At 47.0% G+C, this 19,835-nt stretch overlaps 1 protein-coding gene across 1 annotated transcript in view; it reads left to right on the top strand.

The window, feature by feature from the left end:
• The window catches only part of GRIP2 (glutamate receptor interacting protein 2), a 75,574-nt gene that overhangs the window by 7,942 nt on the left and 47,797 nt on the right, over positions 1-19,835 (top strand). Inside the window, exons 2-5 of the mRNA XM_032194457.1 lie at positions 13,007-13,087; positions 15,776-15,911; positions 16,713-16,858; positions 19,684-19,770. Of these exons, the coding sequence (XP_032050348.1) occupies positions 13,007-13,087; positions 15,776-15,911; positions 16,713-16,858; positions 19,684-19,770 (450 nt within the window). The remainder of the gene's footprint in view (positions 1-13,006; positions 13,088-15,775; positions 15,912-16,712; positions 16,859-19,683; positions 19,771-19,835) is intronic.

Raw genomic sequence — 19,835 nt, 5'->3', positions numbered from 1 at the left:
CTTACTCCTTGTGCTTCAATCCCCCCTACCTCCTGTCCACCCTGGCTTGGCGGGGGGACGAGTGCTCGCCCTGCAGAGGCTGGAGAACCAAGCACTTCTCAGGCCGTGCATACAGTGAGCTGCAAAGCTCTGCTGGCTTCCTCTGCCGTCTGAGTCCCTTTATCATTCAGCAGCCAGCTCGAGCAGTACCATGAGCTATAATAGGCAATTAGCTCCTAGCAGATTTATGTGCCACTGCATTTTATAAGCAAACAATCGCGTGTGTTTAATCATTAAATGGAGCTGCTGTGCCTAATGTTCACGGAGCCCCGTCTTTTGTCTCCCTGCACACCCACTCAGTCCTCTCTCACACCGTTTTTACACCCGTACAGACCTGCTGGCACTGATCCACCTGCAGGGCATGGATACTGCTGGGCAGCTGCCTTTGGTTGCAGCAGGCGGTGGCAGGAGGTAAACACTTGGCAATATCTGCTTCTGGAGACATCCAGGCCCCTTCTGGAGGTCAGCACAGAGGGAAGGGGAGACGCCTGACCCCGCGGTGAGGGGCTGTGCTGGCTTCCAGTGATGGGTGGTGATTTATGCAGCTTGCCCAGGCTTCCCTGGGGTTAGGAAAGTAGTTGGGCTTTGTACTTGTAGTTAATTTTAGGAATACCTGAGCACGCTGCTCTTCCACACATCTATTACACACTCGACAGAACCTGCTGGTTTTAATTTTTATTAGCACAAGTGGCTTGTTGAATCAAAATTAAGTGCATATTTGGGAAGCATAATGTGAAGCATTACACTTAATGGGCTGTGCTCCTGACATGAGTCTCCTCTCTCCTCGATACTCTGCGGTTTTTAGTTACACCTACATTTTCCCTGATCTCCTTGCCACTTCCTACCCTCCGTGAGCTGCACAACTCCCAGCTGTGCCTTTTCAGAGACGTCTTACTGACATCTTCTCGGATCTGTGCTCCTCCAGCCCCTTTGGCTGGGGCAGTTTTGGATTTTAAACATCCAAAAAACCCAAAGGGAAAATTAATGCGCAGGACTGTGTGGCTCAGATTCTGCGAAGAGCAGGATTTCAGCGTGAAAATCCCGAGGCTGTCCCCGTTTGCTCAGAATGGTGCTCAAGAGAGTATCTCTTGTGAGCCTTTCAGAGGGTGGCGGAGCCCGGCTTGCAGCAATGTGTTCTGATTTCCAGCAGGATTTTCCATGCCTTTCGGGAATTTCTGTGCTGGCTGTAGTTGAGTCTGTGTCCTCCCCCTGCTTTGTGCTACCCGTACGATGTGAAGCAACTGGAAAGCAGACAACCATTTGGATGAAGGCAGCTATAAAACAGCTGGAGTGCATTAATAACTCCTCTGGAGCGGGGTCTTGTCCATTTTTCATACTAAGCAGATGCTCGCTTTCGTCGCGGTGGTGCTGTGCTGCTCTCTGGACATCCGCCTGTTTGGAGGATGGGATGTGAGCCAGGGCAAGGCAGGGGGAGCAAGAAGAGGGGTAAAAGCAGGAGCAGGGCTTGCTGGATGCAAGATTTAATGGGCTCTTCAGGTAAATTTTTAACAGCTGGGTTGATGGGGTCAGACCACACCATTTCCAACATCAAATATCTTTGAGCTTTGAAATTTCCTTATTTCATCTTGTTGTCCTGCTAAATCTGATAGTCCCTGGCTCTTTGATTTCTCCCTTTCTCCTTCCCTCCTTTCATTTTAAGCAAGGCTCTTCCTTAAACTTCCTTTAGTCTTTTAACTGTAAGCTTCTTCCATCTCTTGCACAGCTCCTGTGAAGCCTCCTGACACAGCTGAAGATAAAAGCAGCCCAGGCATGCACATGGGCCACTGCATAATGGATGGTTTGTGTGTCAGGGTCTGAAATCTACATACGTTTAGATCAGTCCTGAAGTGGGAACATCTGTATATGTTCATATATAACGGCTCTCACCACATGAATGAATAATCCAACTCCCACGACTTGCTATTTACCTTTTCTGAAACATTGCTACTCGGCTAAACACTGAGGGGAGAATCACATTTACGGGACTTAAGTCTTAGTAAGGTTTAGCAGAGCTTTAGGGATAAGCTGGAAACGAGTCTGAAATGAGTCTGCCGGAAATCTTTCCTTTCAAACAGTTAACACTGCCTGCTGCTGCTGCTTACTTCTTGACTCCCACTGGTTTTTAAACACTTTGCATCAGAATGCTGTGCAAATACAGGATGAAGCACCTGATTTGCAGCCTACTGCATTGCGTGCCTTCTCTTAGGATGCAATCTGCCAGCGGTCCTGGCTGTCTTTGGGGTCCTCAGAAAGAACCAGGGTTGTCCTGGTTCACCAGACCGTTCTGATTTTTCACTGCTGCTTTTGAAGCCATAGCCTTGCTGAGGTAGTGAGATCAGGGCAGTAGCAAATAAGGTTATGGGCAGCTTTGATACCTGCTTCTCATAGTTTATTTGACTTTTTCATGCTAGTGCCGATGGCATCCTTTAGGTCTTAAATAAATCTGTTTTCTCAGTTCACCCCTAGACCCCTTGCACAAGCTTTTATTAAATGTTGCTGCATTGAAGTGCATCTCTTCTGTTGCCTCATTTGCCTGTTTGTTTTTTTCTGATGTTCTGATGTTCTGTTTTTGCTTTATTTTGTTTTCTTGGGATTTGCACAAATTTTCTACTTGCTGTTGTCCCTGAGATTGATTCAAACCTGCAGCAGTCTCCACCACCTCTTGACCTGGCACAGCAAGTCTCTTAGATCTGGTTCTTCATTTCATCTCCTGGTCCTTTCCTTGCACAAGTGCAGGTTTGTAGCTGGGGGCAGCCTGGACAGGGGCAGGGTGACCTTCCTCACAGCCAGCACGAGGGGCTATCCTTGCACACCCCTTGTTAAATCTTGCTGGTGCATGGGCTGCTGATGTCCAACTGATGTTGCTCCCGGAGATTAGCGCAGAAGGAGCTTTTTCCCTAGTAAGAAGGGGTTTTCCTCTTTCAAAGCTCATGCTGTCTCTTTCCTTCTTCTCTGTGTATCTGTTGGGGAGGGGTATTGTGGTTTTCCTCTCAGAGCAGAGAAAGGTAGCACAGGGAACCTGGGCACTCACTGATTTTTGGCTCTGCTGGAGAAACACTGACGTATCCTCCTTCTTCAGGTGGGGGTGGGATCTCAAGATCCGAGCTGGCCAGAATCACGGATAAGAGCTGTGGATGAAAATGACCTTTTACTGAACTGTGTTTTCTCTTTTCAGCTAGCCTCAGCCCAAATGGCCATCTTCTATTTTCTTTTTTTTTTTTTTTTTAAGACCAGATTGTTCTCAGCCCAAATGAGCCATTCACAGCCCAGTCTCACCCCTGCATTGTACAGGTCAAAGAGCTTAGGCTAGTTACTGTGAATCATGCTCCAAATCCCTTGTCACAGGGGTGCCGAATGATTTTTAGATAGATGCCCATCCGTCATAAGGCGCTCAGTAACACAATGTCCAGGAGGTTAATTTTTTTCATGGGGTGCAAAGGGAGGACACACACACGCATTCCCTCATCTAGGCTGAATTTCTACAGCTTTCTTTCCCAATTTTTGGCTCTCCTATCTCTCCATTAAGGAGTTATGTGCTCTTACCCCATGAGTGGGCACAGAGGTCAGACTCCTTTTCCCTCTTCTCTTCAGTGCAGCATTACTTTGTGGTCCTGATGCTCCCTCCCGCCCTTCCTGGGAGACTTTGGGGCCAGAAAGATGTGGGAGACAGGAGCTAGAAACAGTTTTCTTTCCACCAGGAAGTTAACCTCATGATTCAACTGGTCTTTGATGAGACCTCGGAGGATGGAAGACAACAGGTACCGCTTTTAATGCAGAGATCACAGGGACCAAAACAGAGCTTGGCAAAGCAAAACAGGTCAAAGAATTTCTTATCGCCATCACTGCAGCAAGTTGATCTCCATTTCAAAAGGTAGAAATTCTGACTCCCCCGTCCTGCCCTCCCCACGCTGCTGACTTGTGCCATGCTCTCACACCCTGGCCATGACACGAGGGTGCTGCGTGCTCAGCGCTGCTGGTGGCACCCGGATCCTGCCTCCCCATCTCCTCCCTGCACCTCCCAGCGTGCACACCCAGCGTTAGGTAAGCCAGATCTGGCCTAGCCAGGTTTTAGGGTTGGTTGGTTTGGTTTTCTTCCTAAAGAGTAAATATTTGTTGCTCAGAAAACAGAACGTTTTGCCCTATGGACATTTATAAGTTTTAACTATTGATGTCTTCAAAATAAAAGCTTACCTGCCTGCGTGTGCCTTTAGACAAACGTTCCCAGCTGGGAGGCAGCTCAGTGCCAAACCCTGTGCAGTGAAAGCAGCTGTGTGATGTTTTTCATTAAAACAAAGCCTGGTTCTGCTTTTTGACGAACTCCAGGGCTTTTAAACAAGCAGGTAGTAGTGGCCGCTAGGTTTTGATGGCACCAATTATTTGAGTGCTATGGTCTAATAAACTGACAGTATTTAATTCCATCTGCTTGAAAAGCCACAATAGAGCTGTCTTTTTTTATTTGATTTCTCTCCACAGTCATTTAGTAGGGTATTTGTTGCTCGAAAGAAGGGAACTCCCCAGGGTTTGGATTCAGCCGGCTGCGTTTCTTATCCATCTCCATATTCAAGAAAAAGTTTGGAAGCTTGCTTGGAGTTAATAGGGAGAATTGTATTCCCTTGCCAGCTAGGATTTACTGCTGCCTGCTGCCTGGATTAATAAACCCAGTTGTGTCTAGAGAGGCATTCTTCCTTGGGAACGGCTTCAGCCTTTATTGGTCATTTCTCACCCTATTACAATTGCTCACTTGGATAACTTTCACAAAAGATCAGTCTGAAAATGTACCTTATTCCTCTTTAATTTTTTACTTTGGAAAGGTAGTTTCTTCAGATAACACAATCAGGAGATCAGCAATATTTCATCTTCCTAGCTTATTGTTGGGCTCTCCCCAGTACAGTCTATACTGCTTAACAAAAGAAATTGCAAAATTGACTGGAAAATGTAACTTTAATAACATCATTTCAGGCAGTAGAACCATTGAGAAATAATAATCTCATCGAGTTGGTTTCTGCACTATTCTTATCCCTCTTGCACAAAATTATTGCACATACTGAGTGCGCACATGTGGATGGGACCTGCAAGGGGTGAGGAGGTGCGTAGTTTCCCCTGCCAGCACCTTGTTCATAAACATAAAGGGATGAAGCTGCCTATAATTTACCTGGGAGGGTGAGAGGGATTTTGGGAAGTCTCTCTCTCCCTTTCTCTATTTCAGTTCTTGTACATTAGAAATGCAAATCTTGCTGGGGAGTGCTTAAGAAAATGGAAGTGAAGAGGGCTCACTGGGTGAAAAGAGACCTTTTTCGAAAGGGACCTTTTTCGTATGGACTTTTTCTAGGATGTTTTGGAAGAGATGGATGAAGGTGAAGATGTTTTGGGTTCGTATGGGGAAAGCTGTTTGTGCTAAGGACCCAGCCCATGCAGTCCTTCAAGGAGCTGTTAGTGAACCTGAATAATGCACGGAGCGTATCCTCACCAGGATGGGGGAAGAGTTGTCCTTGATATTTTTAAATTAGAGAAAGAAAAGAAACCCCAGCCTACGGCAGAACAATAATATAATCTCTGCGAGCAGAAGAACAAATGAACCCTAATTTTCAGCAGTTCTGCATCCAATATCCCTTATTCTTATCCTTACCACATAAAAGAAGGTGGGTGGTGAGGCTGGTCTAGAGCTATTTGCGCAGCAGCTCTCTTTGCTTTGCTTTTTTGGGACTTTCCTACTCTACACAGTTGTAATGAAAGTTACAGAACTATAATCCCCATTCAGACGGCTCTCCCTCCCTACCAGGTTGAAGGATATTGGCCACTGGCTTCCAAAGGTGCAAAAGGACAGTAGATGGATGGAGGGACAGACAGCCTGCAAAGTTAATTTTCATAGAATATCAAGTAAAAAAAAGAAAAAGGATATGTGTTTAACAAAATTTTTTGAGTCACTTTTTCAAGTATTTTCCTTTTTCTTTCAGTATAGCTCGAGTGGAAATTACCAGCTGCTTCCAGGTCCTCTACTGCACCCTCCTTCCGATACACTGATTCGACCAAGTTGCTCTGTGATGGCTTCCAAAGCCTAACGGGTGGCAGACAGTGCACTGTGCAATGTCTCTGCTGTATGAAAACAAGGCTGTAATGGCAGGTTGGCTGCAGGTTCTTAAATCACATCTTTCCCATTTCTTCCCTTTTTATGCTTTTTTATGGAATGCCGTGTATTTAAAGAAAGCAGGAGGAGTGCTTCGTCTTGGCGTTGCCAGCTGGGTCCAGCATTTGTTCTTATCAGATGGAGCTCGGATCAGCCCTTGGGAGGTATCTGATACCCTGTGAAAGTTGAGTTAAATCTTTCCAAAGCCTGGCTTCACTGCAGAGCCAACTGAAACGGGCTTTGTGCACGCACACACACACACACACAAATTAGATCTCCTGATTTATTAAATGTTAAAATTCTGTTCTCATTTCCTTATGGGACGCAGGAGGCTTCATCCATCAGGGTTAGGAACATGCTGAGGGCTTGCAAGGGGGAAGAAGCACGCCCTGATATCTCCTGGAAGCCAACCTGCTTGGTAACAGAGGCATGTTGTGGCCCATAGCCTGGTCTCATAACGGCTACTGCTATGCAAATAATTATCGACATCACTTCTGCTTGGAAATGGTTGCTTGAAACAAATTGTTCCTTTAAAAGTAATTTAGGTTTCTTATTAAAAAGAAAAAAAAAAAAAAAGAGGAACAAAGCACGGAGTTTGTTGAACAATAGGCTATTGTATCTTTTACAGATCCGTTTCCTGAGAATAAAGCAGCAGGTGGTTATGAAATTATACGTGCCTTAGAAGGGCTGGTAGATAAATGAATGCAGCCTTCAGAAGAAAAGAAGGGGAGACGCAGAGGGCGTGGGGAGATGGAATTCGTGCTGTGTGTATCAGGGAGGGGGAATTCAGACTTACGGCTTCCTCCTGGAATAACCTCAGAGTTTGGACAGGTTCTCCTGGCTCTGATGCCAGGAGCAAAGGCTGCACAAGCGGGAGGAGGAGATGCCACAGCAGCCTCTGCTTGCAGGCACGCTCCCACCCCAGGGAAGGGAGCAAAGCGTCACTGCAGTGGGGCTGGCACAGGTACCGGTAGCCTTTTGGTGACACTCTTGGAACATTTTCTTTTTCTTCACCAGAATGGCTGGGTAAACGGGAGGAAGGTCAGTTGTCTTATTCGGGGCAAGGACTTAGTTCCAGCAAGCACAGGTGTTGTATATGGTGCGACCGTCCTCTTTGGCTGTGCTCTCGGATAATTTGTGGTAAGAAAAGTCAAAGAGGAAACGGTTCCCCGAGCCCTCGTTTGTCTTCTGCATAACTCACGAATGCGTGCCGTAAGGGGCTTTATTGCCATTGAAGGGAAAATTACGAGGCAATTCTCAGCACCAGGCAGCCCCTGCCACGTGTGCCACAGGTGCGGCGGTACGTAGATTTATGAAATTAGGGAGGGGCAGCTCCCAAAACAGCTCCGCTTATTTCAGTCTGAGCTCACCGAGCAGGGGACACTTCTTGGATAATCGGCCTGGTGCAGAGAAGGGAAGAAGCATTTCAAACCCCCACCTGGGGCTGAGCTGCGTTGCAGATGCTCTGCGATGGAGGTGGAGATGAGAGCTGTGACAGGCACTGGGTTTTTCAGCTGCTGTACTCCCAAATCCTGGAGAATAAAGGGGAAGAAAATAGCGTGTCTTTTAAAAGGTTGCGTTTATTTATTATTTGTCTTTTGGAAGCAGTCAGCACTACAGTCATTGTCATCAAAATAAATTTGTGCTGCGGAATCCCAAAGCTTTAGTGACTTCTCTCTTGTTTTTAAGCACATTGCAGGAGCATGAGCTGCCTTGCCTAAGGATTGAGAATATTTGTTGCTGGATGCTTGGGCTGGTTTTATCTAGGGCAGAAGCATGAACTCTAGTTCAACTCTTGCAGTATTCTATGAAACGCAGTCTGGAGATCCCTAGCAGGTTTGGTTTTTCTTTTTCTTTTCTTTTTTTTTCTAACATTTGCTTGGGTTCTGTTTACATGAACTCATGTAAGACTTTTCCAAGGGCCTAAGGAGTTTTGGACTTAATTGAGCAGAAGAAAATCCCAGTCACCCTCCAAGGAGGGTGGGATCTGTTGTGGAATCAGACTCCTGGCTGAAGCAGAGGCATGGTGGGAGCTCTTGGGCTGCCTTGGACACTATAATTAACTACCTTTGTGCAACCTATTTGTAACAGCATTGAAAATGGGCTTTTTATTTTCATGCCCTTGCCTCTTTGTGCCTGCTTTCCTCTTGTGGTAAGTGCTAAGCACTTGGGAGCCGGGCAGCCACCGCCGTGCTGCTCTCACACAGACCTAACGCAGCCATCCCCACCCGCACGGTGATGCTGAAAGAACCCAACGTCCCCTGAGAGGGAGCTTTGGTTGCATAGAGCCTTAAAACCAAACCCAAAGGTGCCTAAAGGTACGGATAGATGATTCTAATTATTTTGCAAGCCCATGTCTGCATCTTCAGGCACTCAGCTAACTTAAAAACCCCGTGCCTTGGAGAGCAGCAGCCAGGAGGCTGCAGCTGGAGGTGTCACCAGCTACCTGACCCCCTCTCACACACCCCTCACTGCTCCTTATCTGTCTGCAGCTGAATTCCTCCTCTGACTTGCAGAAATAACTCCTCAAAATGGATCAAATCCCACTTAGTTTTGGTCATTTGGGTTCCTGCTTCCAGCCCTGGGCTTTTATTCTAGCAAAAAATACTGGCTTGCGTCAGCATGAATAGCACTTGGTTCTGAACGCTGTTTTAGTGTTCATTTCTCTAAACAAGGAGTGCAATTACCTTATGGTGAAATAACTGTCTCCAACTGTCTTTTTTCCATTAAACAAATGGGAAGTTTTACCTCTTGGTCTTCCCACAAGATTAATGCACTTTCTCTGCGGGAACTGTCTTCAAACGATCGAGGAATCCGAACAAGTGGCAGACAGGAAGCCTAATTGTCCCAGAGCCTTGTTTAGCCGGTGACGATATTCATTAAGAAGTGATCTGTGTTAATAACACAGACTAATAACTCTTCTAAATGAAAAACCCTTCCTTTTTCCACCCACAGGCAGGGATAATGAACTCCTAAATCAGTGCTCTTTCCGAGGAAGCTTATTTTTTTGCAGAGGTTGGCTTAAGATGTGTCTGATGACAGAGGATCCTGGTGCCTGCGCTCACATCTCACTGGGAATTTAACTAGGGAAAGCTGCAACTTCAGCTAAAGCCAGGGGATGTTTCTCCTTCTCTTCTTCACCTGTCAAGTTTGTTTTTGAGGGAACAAGGTGGGATTACCTCCTCATTTATTTTTTTTGGCACTGTATGAGATATGTTCCGACTCCACAACATTTGCTGCAGGGAAGGAAATCTCAGGGCTGTGTGTGTAGGGCCAGGGACAAGGAGCTCTCCTCTCCCTGCTGGTAGGAGGTCACTGAAATGACAAAAAAAGAACTTAGGGGAACTTTCCCGTATTGACACAGACCCGTATGGGATCAGTGCATGGAAAGTGTTGTGCACTCAGTTTTATTGAGAGTCTTATGTACCTGGTGAGCTTTTCTTGCAGGTGTAGGGCTGGCACCAACACCGCTGCTTGAAAACACTCATTACAGAATATTTTCTTTGGAAAAAACTTGGCCTGCGTGGTGGGAGAGAAAAAGCTTGAAAAATGTACCTCTAATGGCTCCAGCATGGATTGCTTAAAAAAAAAAAAAAAAAAAAAAGAATCTGCACAGGCTTAAAAAAAATACATTATTTTCTGATTTTAGGGATTGGAGAGATTCATGAATTTTCAGTGCTTTGGTTGGCGCTGCCTTTGGGCCGGCTGAGCGGAGAGGCTGCTGCCTTCCCTCCAAGGCGGTTCTGTGCTAGGCAGGGGAAATGACAGGGAGAGAGCAAAAGGAGCTGGAATTCCTTCTTTTAAAACCCAAAGTAATCCCCCCCAAAGTGTCCCCGTTAATACCAGCTTGAGTGGCAGAGCAGGAAATGGGCTGAAAATGAACAAAGAGCCGCGCGGCGGGGATGCTAATGCGAGCAAATGCCAATTCGCACTTCGGCAGGTGGCATGTGGCAGCTTCCTCTCCTCTTCAAACATTTTAGCCAGATAATGAGTGAAAAAAACCCACAAATATTTTTAGCATAATCAACTGGATTTGGAAGGGAGAAGCGATAAGGGAAGGGGAGCCGTGGTGCTAATTATCCGCCAGCCCAGCCGGCGGCCGAGGACGCGGGGGGCTCGGTGCAAATTGCCGGCAGCGTGGGTCCCAGCTCTGGGCTGTCAGGGGGAACGGGTGGCTCATGGGCGAGCTGCTGGCTTGCTGAAATGGCAGCCACATCTGCCTGCTTGTGCCTGGGCCGAGAGGGAGACAGCAAAATGGGGTTTTGTATCGATAGGGATTGGGGTTGAGATGGGGAAGCGAAGCGCAGAGGAGCGCCGGTGGCTGTCTGGTCCAGGGCGGTGTGTTTATGCGAAGCAGATGGTTGACTGCTTCCCTCTGCCAACAGATTATGGAGCTGGCTCCGAACCATCATGCGTGGCTCCCCAGGAGCACTGGGTTCCCATCATCCTCGGAGCATTGCTGCCTCAGGTGTGCTACCCAGGGCAGCACTCTTGCATGGAAAGCGAGGGTCCCAGGGAATTTTGCAGGTGCCTTTTGCAGACCCAGCTCCGGTGCTGAAAAAGCAACCTTGTGTGGGTGTCCTGAGCTGCTGTTTTGAGGTTTGTCCTCCAACATGCTCCTGGACGTGGGAGAGAAATGCAGGGAGGTGATGGCTGCTGGGCTGAGCGGAGTGTGCAGGCAGCAGTGGGATCGGCGTCCTGCTGCTCCTCTGGGGGGTGCCTGCTGTGTACTCCCAAAGCATCCCGCTTTTCTGACTCTGCAGTTGTGCAAGGCATGGGGTGACAGCAAGGGTAAGGCAGGACATTAGGAAAACCTGCTGGAGAGAGAAATTAAAATGAACATGGCCAACACAGGTAGAGAGTAAAAGCTCTGAATCTTTATCATTATTGAACATCTACAGAAGAGGAGATGGCAGGTGGCTTTGCTTTGTTTTTAAAAACTCGCATGCTGGAGCCAAACTGCCATGAGTAAATTAAACTTTCCAGAGTCATTAAGCTCAGATTAACCTTGTCCCTGACTTCCACATCACCCAAAAGGCCATTGCCGTTACAATGCAAATTTAATTTTCAGGCTTTCTGCTCCTAGAGTTGATGCCAGGCTGCACCAGCACCCATCTGAAGTCAGTGCCTTGACTTGGCTCTTGCTGTTACAGCCAAGCCATAGCTGCTGGTTTCGCTGTCAGCACTGTGTCATGCTGAGAGATCTCCACGGTCAGGACAGTGTTTTCTCCTCCTTTTGAAAGGCAGAGCCTTGTTCTCCCCTCGTTTTGCAGAGGTCCTGGCTGCTTGGGTACCACGGTTCAGTGTTTGTTGGACTTGGCACTGCTTGGTGATGGTCTAGTGCCAAGTGCTGATTCTTGCTTTATTAAAAATCTTCAGTTTAATGCTGGTGGAAAAGCCTTCAAACTGACACGGGAGAAAAATCTAAGGTCTGAACATCCATGTTATCCCCCTATGGGCTGCTCAACTTGGGTTGAAAAACTGAAAGGTGCTTATTTTTCAGGTGAAGTTTTTTATGCTTAGAAATACAGGTTTGGGTCAGCCAGAATGTTTCACTGAGTTTTGTCAACTTGTGAAGTTCCTTCAGCTGGGGCATCAAGAATTAAAATATATGTGTGTGTTTTTTGCCTTTTTGGAAACTACCTTACATGGAAACTTGTTTCATTTCACTTCTTAAAAATGCTCAAACCCTTGAGTAAACTCCAGCTCTTGGCGTTTCAGTGTAACCCACATGCTTCAGTTTACGCCATCATTTATCTGTTTGTGGGGACAGAGGGCTGTTCTGGTTGCTCTGTGTACAGACCAAGGAACAGAAGTTGTTATTCCCCTTGTACACAGCGAGACAAAAACTCCTCAGTAACTGAAATAGGAGTTACTGGAGGGCTGTGGACAGGAGCATGTGGCTGGGTTTTTTGGTAATCTGTATTTAAACTGCCACAGACAATTTGTAAACCTTCCTAGCTACTGGAGGATTGGGAAGGGCAATCCAGGAATGTGGGCACTGAGAAAAGGAGTTATCTGATACTGTGTAGTTACTGGAAATTATTGCTTGACGAAGCCCCAGCTTTTTAGGAAATGCCAGAAAAACTGACGTTTTAGATATATACCAATTAAATGTGGAGAGGCATGCTCCCCTCTCTGCAAATAACCTCTCTGCAAGGTAGGTGTCTTCCAACAGGAGAATACAGAGATATTGAAATATTTTACATTTACATTTCAAATCATGCCACACTGCATTTACAGTGTATAACGCTATTTTCTCCTTCTTCTGCCTTTTTTTTTTTTTTTTTTTAAGTCACTTAAGAGAAGGTGCTCTCTGTACTGTACAGAGGCTGGAACAGCAGCAGGAAAATGTGACTTTGAAATAATGGGATCTATAAGAATAGGCAATTTCGTTCAAGTGTAGTGATTTAGAGCCCTGTTAGTGTCCAGATGTATAACTCCATTTCCAGAGACCATAAGTTTCTTCACAAGCATAATGACAGGCTTAAAACTTGTGAGACTAATGCCACGGCTCTCCCTGTCCTCAGCTGTTCCACATAATTACAGGAGCAAGGAAATTTCGTTCTCTCCTAACGGATTAGCTCCCAGAGGAATAAATCAGATAATGTTATTGCACCACTGCTGCCTCGTTTCTTTGCCTCCCTCTCTAAAAGGCTGGAGAGCCCCCGTGACGCAGCGAGAAGCCAGGGCTGGCAGTGATTTTTCTCCTCCACAGTCTGTGATGAGGTCCTGATCCTACTTCCAGTGTTAACAAGGACGAACGTTTTGCAGTGCTGTGCTTTTGCTGTTGTCTGTTGCTTTTGACACTAATTTCAGTTTCTGTGTTTGCTCTGCCCCCAGATGATGGCCCTTACTCGAAGGGGAGCAAGGACTCCGGCGGGATGGACGCAGCCCTGGTCTCCAGGAGGCAAAGCATCCCAGGTAAAGGAGGGGACCGACCCTTCCAACACTTCGGGGCATGCATTACGCTTTACCTGGCTTTACCCCAAAAGAGTAACCCCCCTTTTTTGGTGTATCTAACAGCAAGGCTTTTGCTGGAGGGCAGAAACGGATGGCAGTAGCCAGTGCAGTGAGTGGTACGGGCCTGGTGCAACTGTGGTCCACTGAGGAGCTGTTAATGGTGGTCACAGTGAGCTGGGGAAGGATCAGTTCCTGCCCTCAGCTGACACCTGCAAAGAGGAAAATAATGGCAAAGGAGAGAGGGAGGAAGTGCTGCCACATCAGGCTTGCAGGGCAGGGGGAGGCTGGCAGCTCGTCTCCTTCCTAATAAAGCTCAGGGCTTGATTTTGTCTTCTGACCATTAATGACTCAGGTTTGGTTTTGCATGTTGCAGAGCCTGGGGAGGCAACAGGGCCCTTTTGCCATTTGAACAGCAAAATCCAGGCATAAATGCCAATAGAAGAAACCCAAGATTACTCATATGGCACTTAAAGGCCGTGTCGTGAAGGACCAGATCCAGCTTAACCAGCTCGCTTTCACATCTGTGTGAGTCTTCAATAGCAGCAGAAGATTTATGGAGGCTTTGGCTGACGTCCCTTATTGCTTACCTTGATAAATTGATCCCAGGAACCTGCTTTTTTCCAGAGCAGTGATTTCTCCTTGAACCCACAACAATGGGTAATTGCACTCTGGGAGTTCTCATTTTAAACACTTTTCAAGGATCAAAATTAAACCCCATTGAAGAGCTAATAATCTCCCCTCGCGGCACCATCTGTGTTGATCAGTCACGTCTGCAGTTGAGAGGAAATCTGCAGGATGGTGCCGGATGGCGTTCCTTCCAGCACGGTGGGGAGCCCCACAAAGTTTCTGGCAACCCCTGGGATCCTGGGCTGGTGAATGGAGAACTAAGTTACTGAGTTGGCAAGGGGTCAAAGCTGGTTGAGCTTAAAGAGCAGGAACATTATGGACCTGTTGTTCCGCAACAAGCTGCCGTTACCACGTTAAAAAGGGACCCAGCAGTGCCTGAAAGCCTTCCAGACCGGTGCTAGATTGCAAAGAGGTTCTCCACTTGTGTTAATCAAGTGCACGGGTTGTTCTTGGAAGTGCTGCAAAAACCAGGTAGTGCATGGCAGGATGTAGTGAGGTGCAATTTCTCGAGTCACGATGGCATTACACAAGGAGCAGTGTGCTAATGGTGAGGCACCGTGGTGCCAAATGACACGTGTTTTCTCCCAGTGAAAGAGGACAAAGAGGGGAAGCACAAGCACAGATCTGCTGTGTCAGTGTGTTATTTAAGACAACCTGCCTTGCTCTGCATTCCCTTTAAGCCTCGTGGGGCTTGCTGTGTGAATGAGCTCGTGGGTCATTTGCAGCATGAGTTTTGTTCCACAGCCATGGCACTGCTTGTGTCCACTTGCTGCCAGTGCCCATCACCGCCTCCTCCTGCATGGCTTTGGAGAAGGTTGCCCTGCGTGAGGGAGGCTGGCTTTCTGCTGTAAATCTGTGAGGGTTTTCAGTACCCAGTGAGAGTGGAGGTGGACGGATCATGTTGTAGACAAATTCTGCAAAAGCTTCTTAGAGGAGGCTCTGGCAAGGCATGAAAGTCATCTCATTTGTCCCGGGGCTAGTCGGCCTCTGAGCAGAGTGCGAGTGCCGTCGTGTGGATTAACGTGGAGCTGCCTTCTGCCAAGTCAGCCGAGCTCTTGGTCTCTCCTTGGGCTGCTGCTGGCTCTCCCACGAGCTCATTCCCCTCCTCCACGTTAATTCCTTAAATTCAAATAGTTTAGGGACACTGTTTTTGTAAAGCCCAGAGGTGAGCTGTAATGGCATCAAAGCTGGCATCAGGTCAGGCTTGATTCTAGGTGTTGGAGAAGCAAGAGTGTCTTGTTGGACTAAAGGGAGGTAAAACACACTGCCTGCAGCAAATGGAGGAGTGCTGCTGGTGCAGCAGGCATGGGGTGTGCATCCCCTAAACCTGACCCTGCCCATACGCTACGTTTGTGTGTGTCTCGTGGCTTCAGTTGCAGATGTAGATGTGGTTGGCATGGAAGAAGTTTGACATGGACCAGATGCAGATCGTGCAGACGCTGCTGTGAATGACTGAAGTTTGTGCCTCCCACTCCTTCCCCTGCTGACGGCAGGATCCCACCCCTCCCTACGTTATGTTCTTTACCTCCCGACTTCATTGATATCTCAGGATGTTTTTTAAATCACAGTATTTAAGATCCACCCTATTCTGTCCATCCAGGCAGCTACTGCAGCTCCACAGCATCCTCCTGCCTGGGAACTGTGACTGCCACACAGCCCTCCAAACACCCACCCCGGTCCGTATAAAACATAGCTCCTGAGGTAATCTCCCTGGGGCTCTGCCCGGCTCCCAGCACCCTGGAAACACAGCGTTTTCGTCCTCTCACAAGCCCTCACTCCCCTGCCTTGCCCTGCCTGGTGTTGCCTGCCAGACCCGCATGCAATGCTTTCCCACCACTCCTGCAGGTCCACCAGGCACACTTCTCTTTCACAATTCCAATTCAAAGAAAAGTTTCCTCTTCCTGCTAACGGTATAAATCATCGCAGGTCTGCTCTCCCACCACCTGTAGGAAAAGGCTCTCCTTGGGACTGGGAGGAATGTGCCTTCCACTGAGGGGCTTGCCTTTATTCCTGATCTTTCAGAAGAGTTCAGAGGGGTCACCATTGTGGAGCTGATTAAGAAGGAAGGAAGCACCCTTGGGTTAACCATTTCGGGTGGCACGGACAAAGATGGAAAGCCAAGGGTCTCCAATCTGAGGCCGGGAGGACTGGCAGCAAGGTGAGAAACGGAGATGGGGCACAGAGAGCATGGGAAAGCTGGAGGGGAGTAGTTGCATGTTCTAGCTCCTGAACGAGTATGGTTATAATTAAAATAATTGGCACCCGGCTTCTTTTTTTTTTTTTCACATCTCAGAATGCAAAGTTGTTGCTTCAGTAAGTCGAATGTCTTCTATTTTGAGTTATTTCCCATGCTCTGTGCAATTATGCTCTGAAATTTTCTGTAGGGATATTTGGGATTCTGTGAAATTAGGCAGCCTTGTCAGGAGAGTTGCATGGTACAATACATCTTGATCAAGCCAAGTCATTTAATATTGTATCTGTTCTGAATACTGAGTGTGTAAGTAACATGACTGGCTCAGAAAAGGAAGGGGAGAAGAAAGGCTCCAAGAAGCAGATGAAGGGAAAGGGTAATTGAACAATTTTGTAGAAAACAGGGAAAAGGCAAGATGTTTTCTTTTCTCCTGTTGGATTTTTATTTCAGACAGCTCTTGGTAGGCTTCTCTTTGACCGATTGCTCTATGTGAACGGGAATTGAGCAACAAAAAGAGAGGTTGTGAATGCATGTACAGCGATTGTTACTGTATGTACAGCTCTGAACGCTTGCCAGTGGGAAAGATAGATGGCTTGGATTTTAGCATTTCTCTCTGGGAGCAGGCACATGCAATAAGACAGCTAAGATCAGCCCGATGCTGGTGGCTTGTTCACAAAATCTTGGCAGTTACCAAAGGTTCACCAGGCACGTTCAGCCTGAGTGTAACACTGTGTGTCCTACCACTGCTTTCTCTTTCCTTTTTCGCAGAAGTGACCAGCTGAATGTCGGGGATTACATCAAGTCGGTGAACGGCATTAACCTGACCAAGCTGCGGCACGACGAGATCATCAGCCTGCTGAAAAACGTGGGCGAAAGGGTAGTGCTAGAAGTAGAGTATGAGCTGCCGCCAGCCGGTGGGTGCCTCTGACGATGCTGCTCCCTTTTCGTGGCCACGCTTTGTCCCGGGGTGCAGATGGGCTTGCTCGTGCTTGAGCCATCGTGGCCGAGGCGATGTCCGGGGGCACTGTGATGTTCTGCCTTCATCTGCTCGCGGTGGATGTTGCAGAGCTGCGTGCGGTCAGAGCAGAGTGCTTTTTCCAGCACAGTGGGTGCCCGTTCATGCACACCGGCGGGAGATGGCTGATTAGATCTGTCTTGCCTCCGAGTGACTTGGTAGCACAGGCCAATCTGCCTCCTGATGCTCCTTCAGCTTGTTTTTCTTTTTCCCTTTTGGAGCGTGGCTACGAGAGATTTTACTCAGTTTTAAGCATATATTGCCAGATCCTCTTTTCTGAACTGCAGCAAGTGCAGTTACTCCTCAAGATGCTTTGAAATGTTTGGTGTTCTCAGAAGGGAAGCTGAAGCAATCTGCCTTCGAGCTAAGGGGCCCCTGGCAGAGGCCGGCAGGCCCAGATCTCATAAACAGGGCTTGTGACCTGATGTGGGAGACTGTGCTTTTGCCCTGGTTTCTTTGGTCTGATTGTAACAAATAAATACCTCAGTACAATTTTTCATCACAGTCATCACTGTGAAAATGATCTCCCTGGTTATTACTCACTCAGTTACTCAGAGGGTCAATCAGAGTATGACTGGGCAGAAGAAATAGAAAAACTAAAAATAAAAAAGGCAAAAGCACAACTAATGAAATCGAAACATTTTACCCCAGGTAGCAACCCATCTTAAACTTTATAGCTTTGCTGTAGCTGCTGCCTTTACATGAAAGATACTGAATATATAGATGACCATATAAAGCCCTAAGAAGTAAAAAACAAATCTGAATTATTTGAATCTGTTCTTCATCCCCTCTGTTTTGCTGGAAACGTTAGTTAGCTTTTGCATACAGCCCTGATAAAAGTAAATAAATAAATAAATTTACCCAAACCCAAACCACAGATAAATTAAATAAATAAATACATAAATTTACCCAAACCACAGAACCCTATGGCTCAGTTTTTCCATGCAGAGATGGCAACTCTTAATAACCTTTCTGCGTAGCTGTGAGGCTGGCTATTAGGAATCTGATAAGCTGTCCTTAGCAGCTAAGGAGCAGTGCCAATACCGCATGGCTCAATCAATAGCAGCGACGCAAAATGTCTCCAGTTCTGAATGAGCAGGAAGAACCCACTGAAATAGTGACTTCTGACAGATGAGATTATTGATGTTGTTTATGACTCATCCAAACAAAGAAGCACTGCAGAGTACAGGGACTCGTCCGTTACTGCCTTGCTCCAGTTCATTGTTGGTTGCTCGTGTGCTTTTATCTGTGCTGAAGGTTTGCTCTTGCTGTGTGCACTCGCCTCTTTCTCTCCCCAGGCAAAAACCAGAAGGATAGTGCAATTCAATAGCTTGCGCTTGTGGCTTTCAGTTTTTCTCCCCAGTTTGTAATTTCCTGCTTTGGAAGAGACCTTGCAAGTCTAAGTCTAGTTTTCAGGCCACTGTGTCACATCATCGCTTTCATGAATAAAGCGAGCCCTGCATTAGCACCAGCTTAGGTTTCCCTGCTCCCACTGCTCTTACCAAAGGCTGCTGCAGAACTTCATGCTTGGCTGCTTAGGACAGAAATTGGACAGCTTCCTAACTCATTTGGGGACGCTTTATGCTCTTTTCTTGGTATGTATCACCCATCTGCAAGAGCCTTCCTGTGCCCCAAGCTTTTCCCTTCTGAAGTATTTTGAGGCTGCATCCCTGTCAGCATCCTGTGCAGGATGTGCGGGGGCTGCTTTGGGGGTTTATTTGGCCTTGTCCCCAGGGCTGCCTGCCTGCGAGGGGGTACCATGCCTCAGCTCTGCATCTTCTGGATTAGTTTAACCCTAACTGGGGCATGTTGCAAGTCCTTGGGGAGCTTGGCAGTGAGAATCAGTGTGGTTTGTGAGGACAGAGGGGAAAGTGGTTTCAAAAATCCCTTCCGAGCCAAAGGGAAAGGCTGGCTGGATGTGCTCGGGGTGTCTTTCACTCCAACTTGCCAGGCTGAAGTCGAGCTCCTGGTCTTTTCTCTCTTTTGAAGATTAGGAATTGATCTTTTTGGAGCAGACTAGGCTAAAATGCCTTGTACCATCAGAGAAGGCTGGGAAATTGTCTCATATTCACAGCAGTACTTCAATAAATCATTAAATAACAGGGGACGGCAAGAGACAGCAACAGTTTTCTTTCTTTTTCTCTTTACTTTTGTACATTAAACAGTACTGTGTATTTAACATAACATTACTGAATTGCCCTAGGATCAGTTTAAGGGATTCACTTAATCTTTTTTTAAAGTCAAAATGTGGGAGGAAAGGGAAAAAAACACTCAACCTTTTGCGCTGAGGATTTGGGATTTTCATTTTCTTTAAGGTCAGCCAGTGGCTGTCCTTACACTGCTGCTGCTGCTCTTTTTTTTTTTTTTTTTTTTTTTTTTTTAAATAAGTTTCCATCTGCAGCAGAAGCTTCTGGCTTTTGAGTAATGCTGAACACATTAAAGCTGGTTGATAAACGAGAGGGTTTTACTTGAATGTCAGAGTATTATCCAAGACAAATTTGAGGTGAGATGTACAACACTGAACTGGTCCAGTCATCCCAAAACATGATGCTTGGCTCTAGTGAAGGTACATGTGTCTGGCTCGTACTTTTTTTGGCCGCCAAACAGGCACAATACAATATGGAGGTAGGGACTTTTGTTTTAATGCTGTTATTTGATATTATTTTGTAGAGTGGCATGGAAAAGACTTGTGTGGGATAACCAAGCTTCTCTCTCTTCCCTTAGTGCCGGAGAGTAGTGCTGGCATTATTCCCAAGACCATCGAGGTGTCCCTCTACAAGGAAGGCAACAGCTTTGGCTTTGTGCTACGAGGTTAGTGGCTTCTTCGGTGAGAAATGATGTGGGGACAAGCACTGGCAGAGGTGACATGGGAAGCA

Source organism: Aythya fuligula, chromosome 10 (genome assembly GCF_009819795.1).
Source record: "Aythya fuligula isolate bAytFul2 chromosome 10, bAytFul2.pri, whole genome shotgun sequence".
In the NCBI taxonomy this organism is placed as follows: domain Eukaryota; kingdom Metazoa; phylum Chordata; class Aves; order Anseriformes; family Anatidae; genus Aythya; species Aythya fuligula.
The sequence above is the reverse complement of the archived record's forward strand: the minus strand, read 5'-3'. Positions and strand labels throughout refer to the sequence as shown.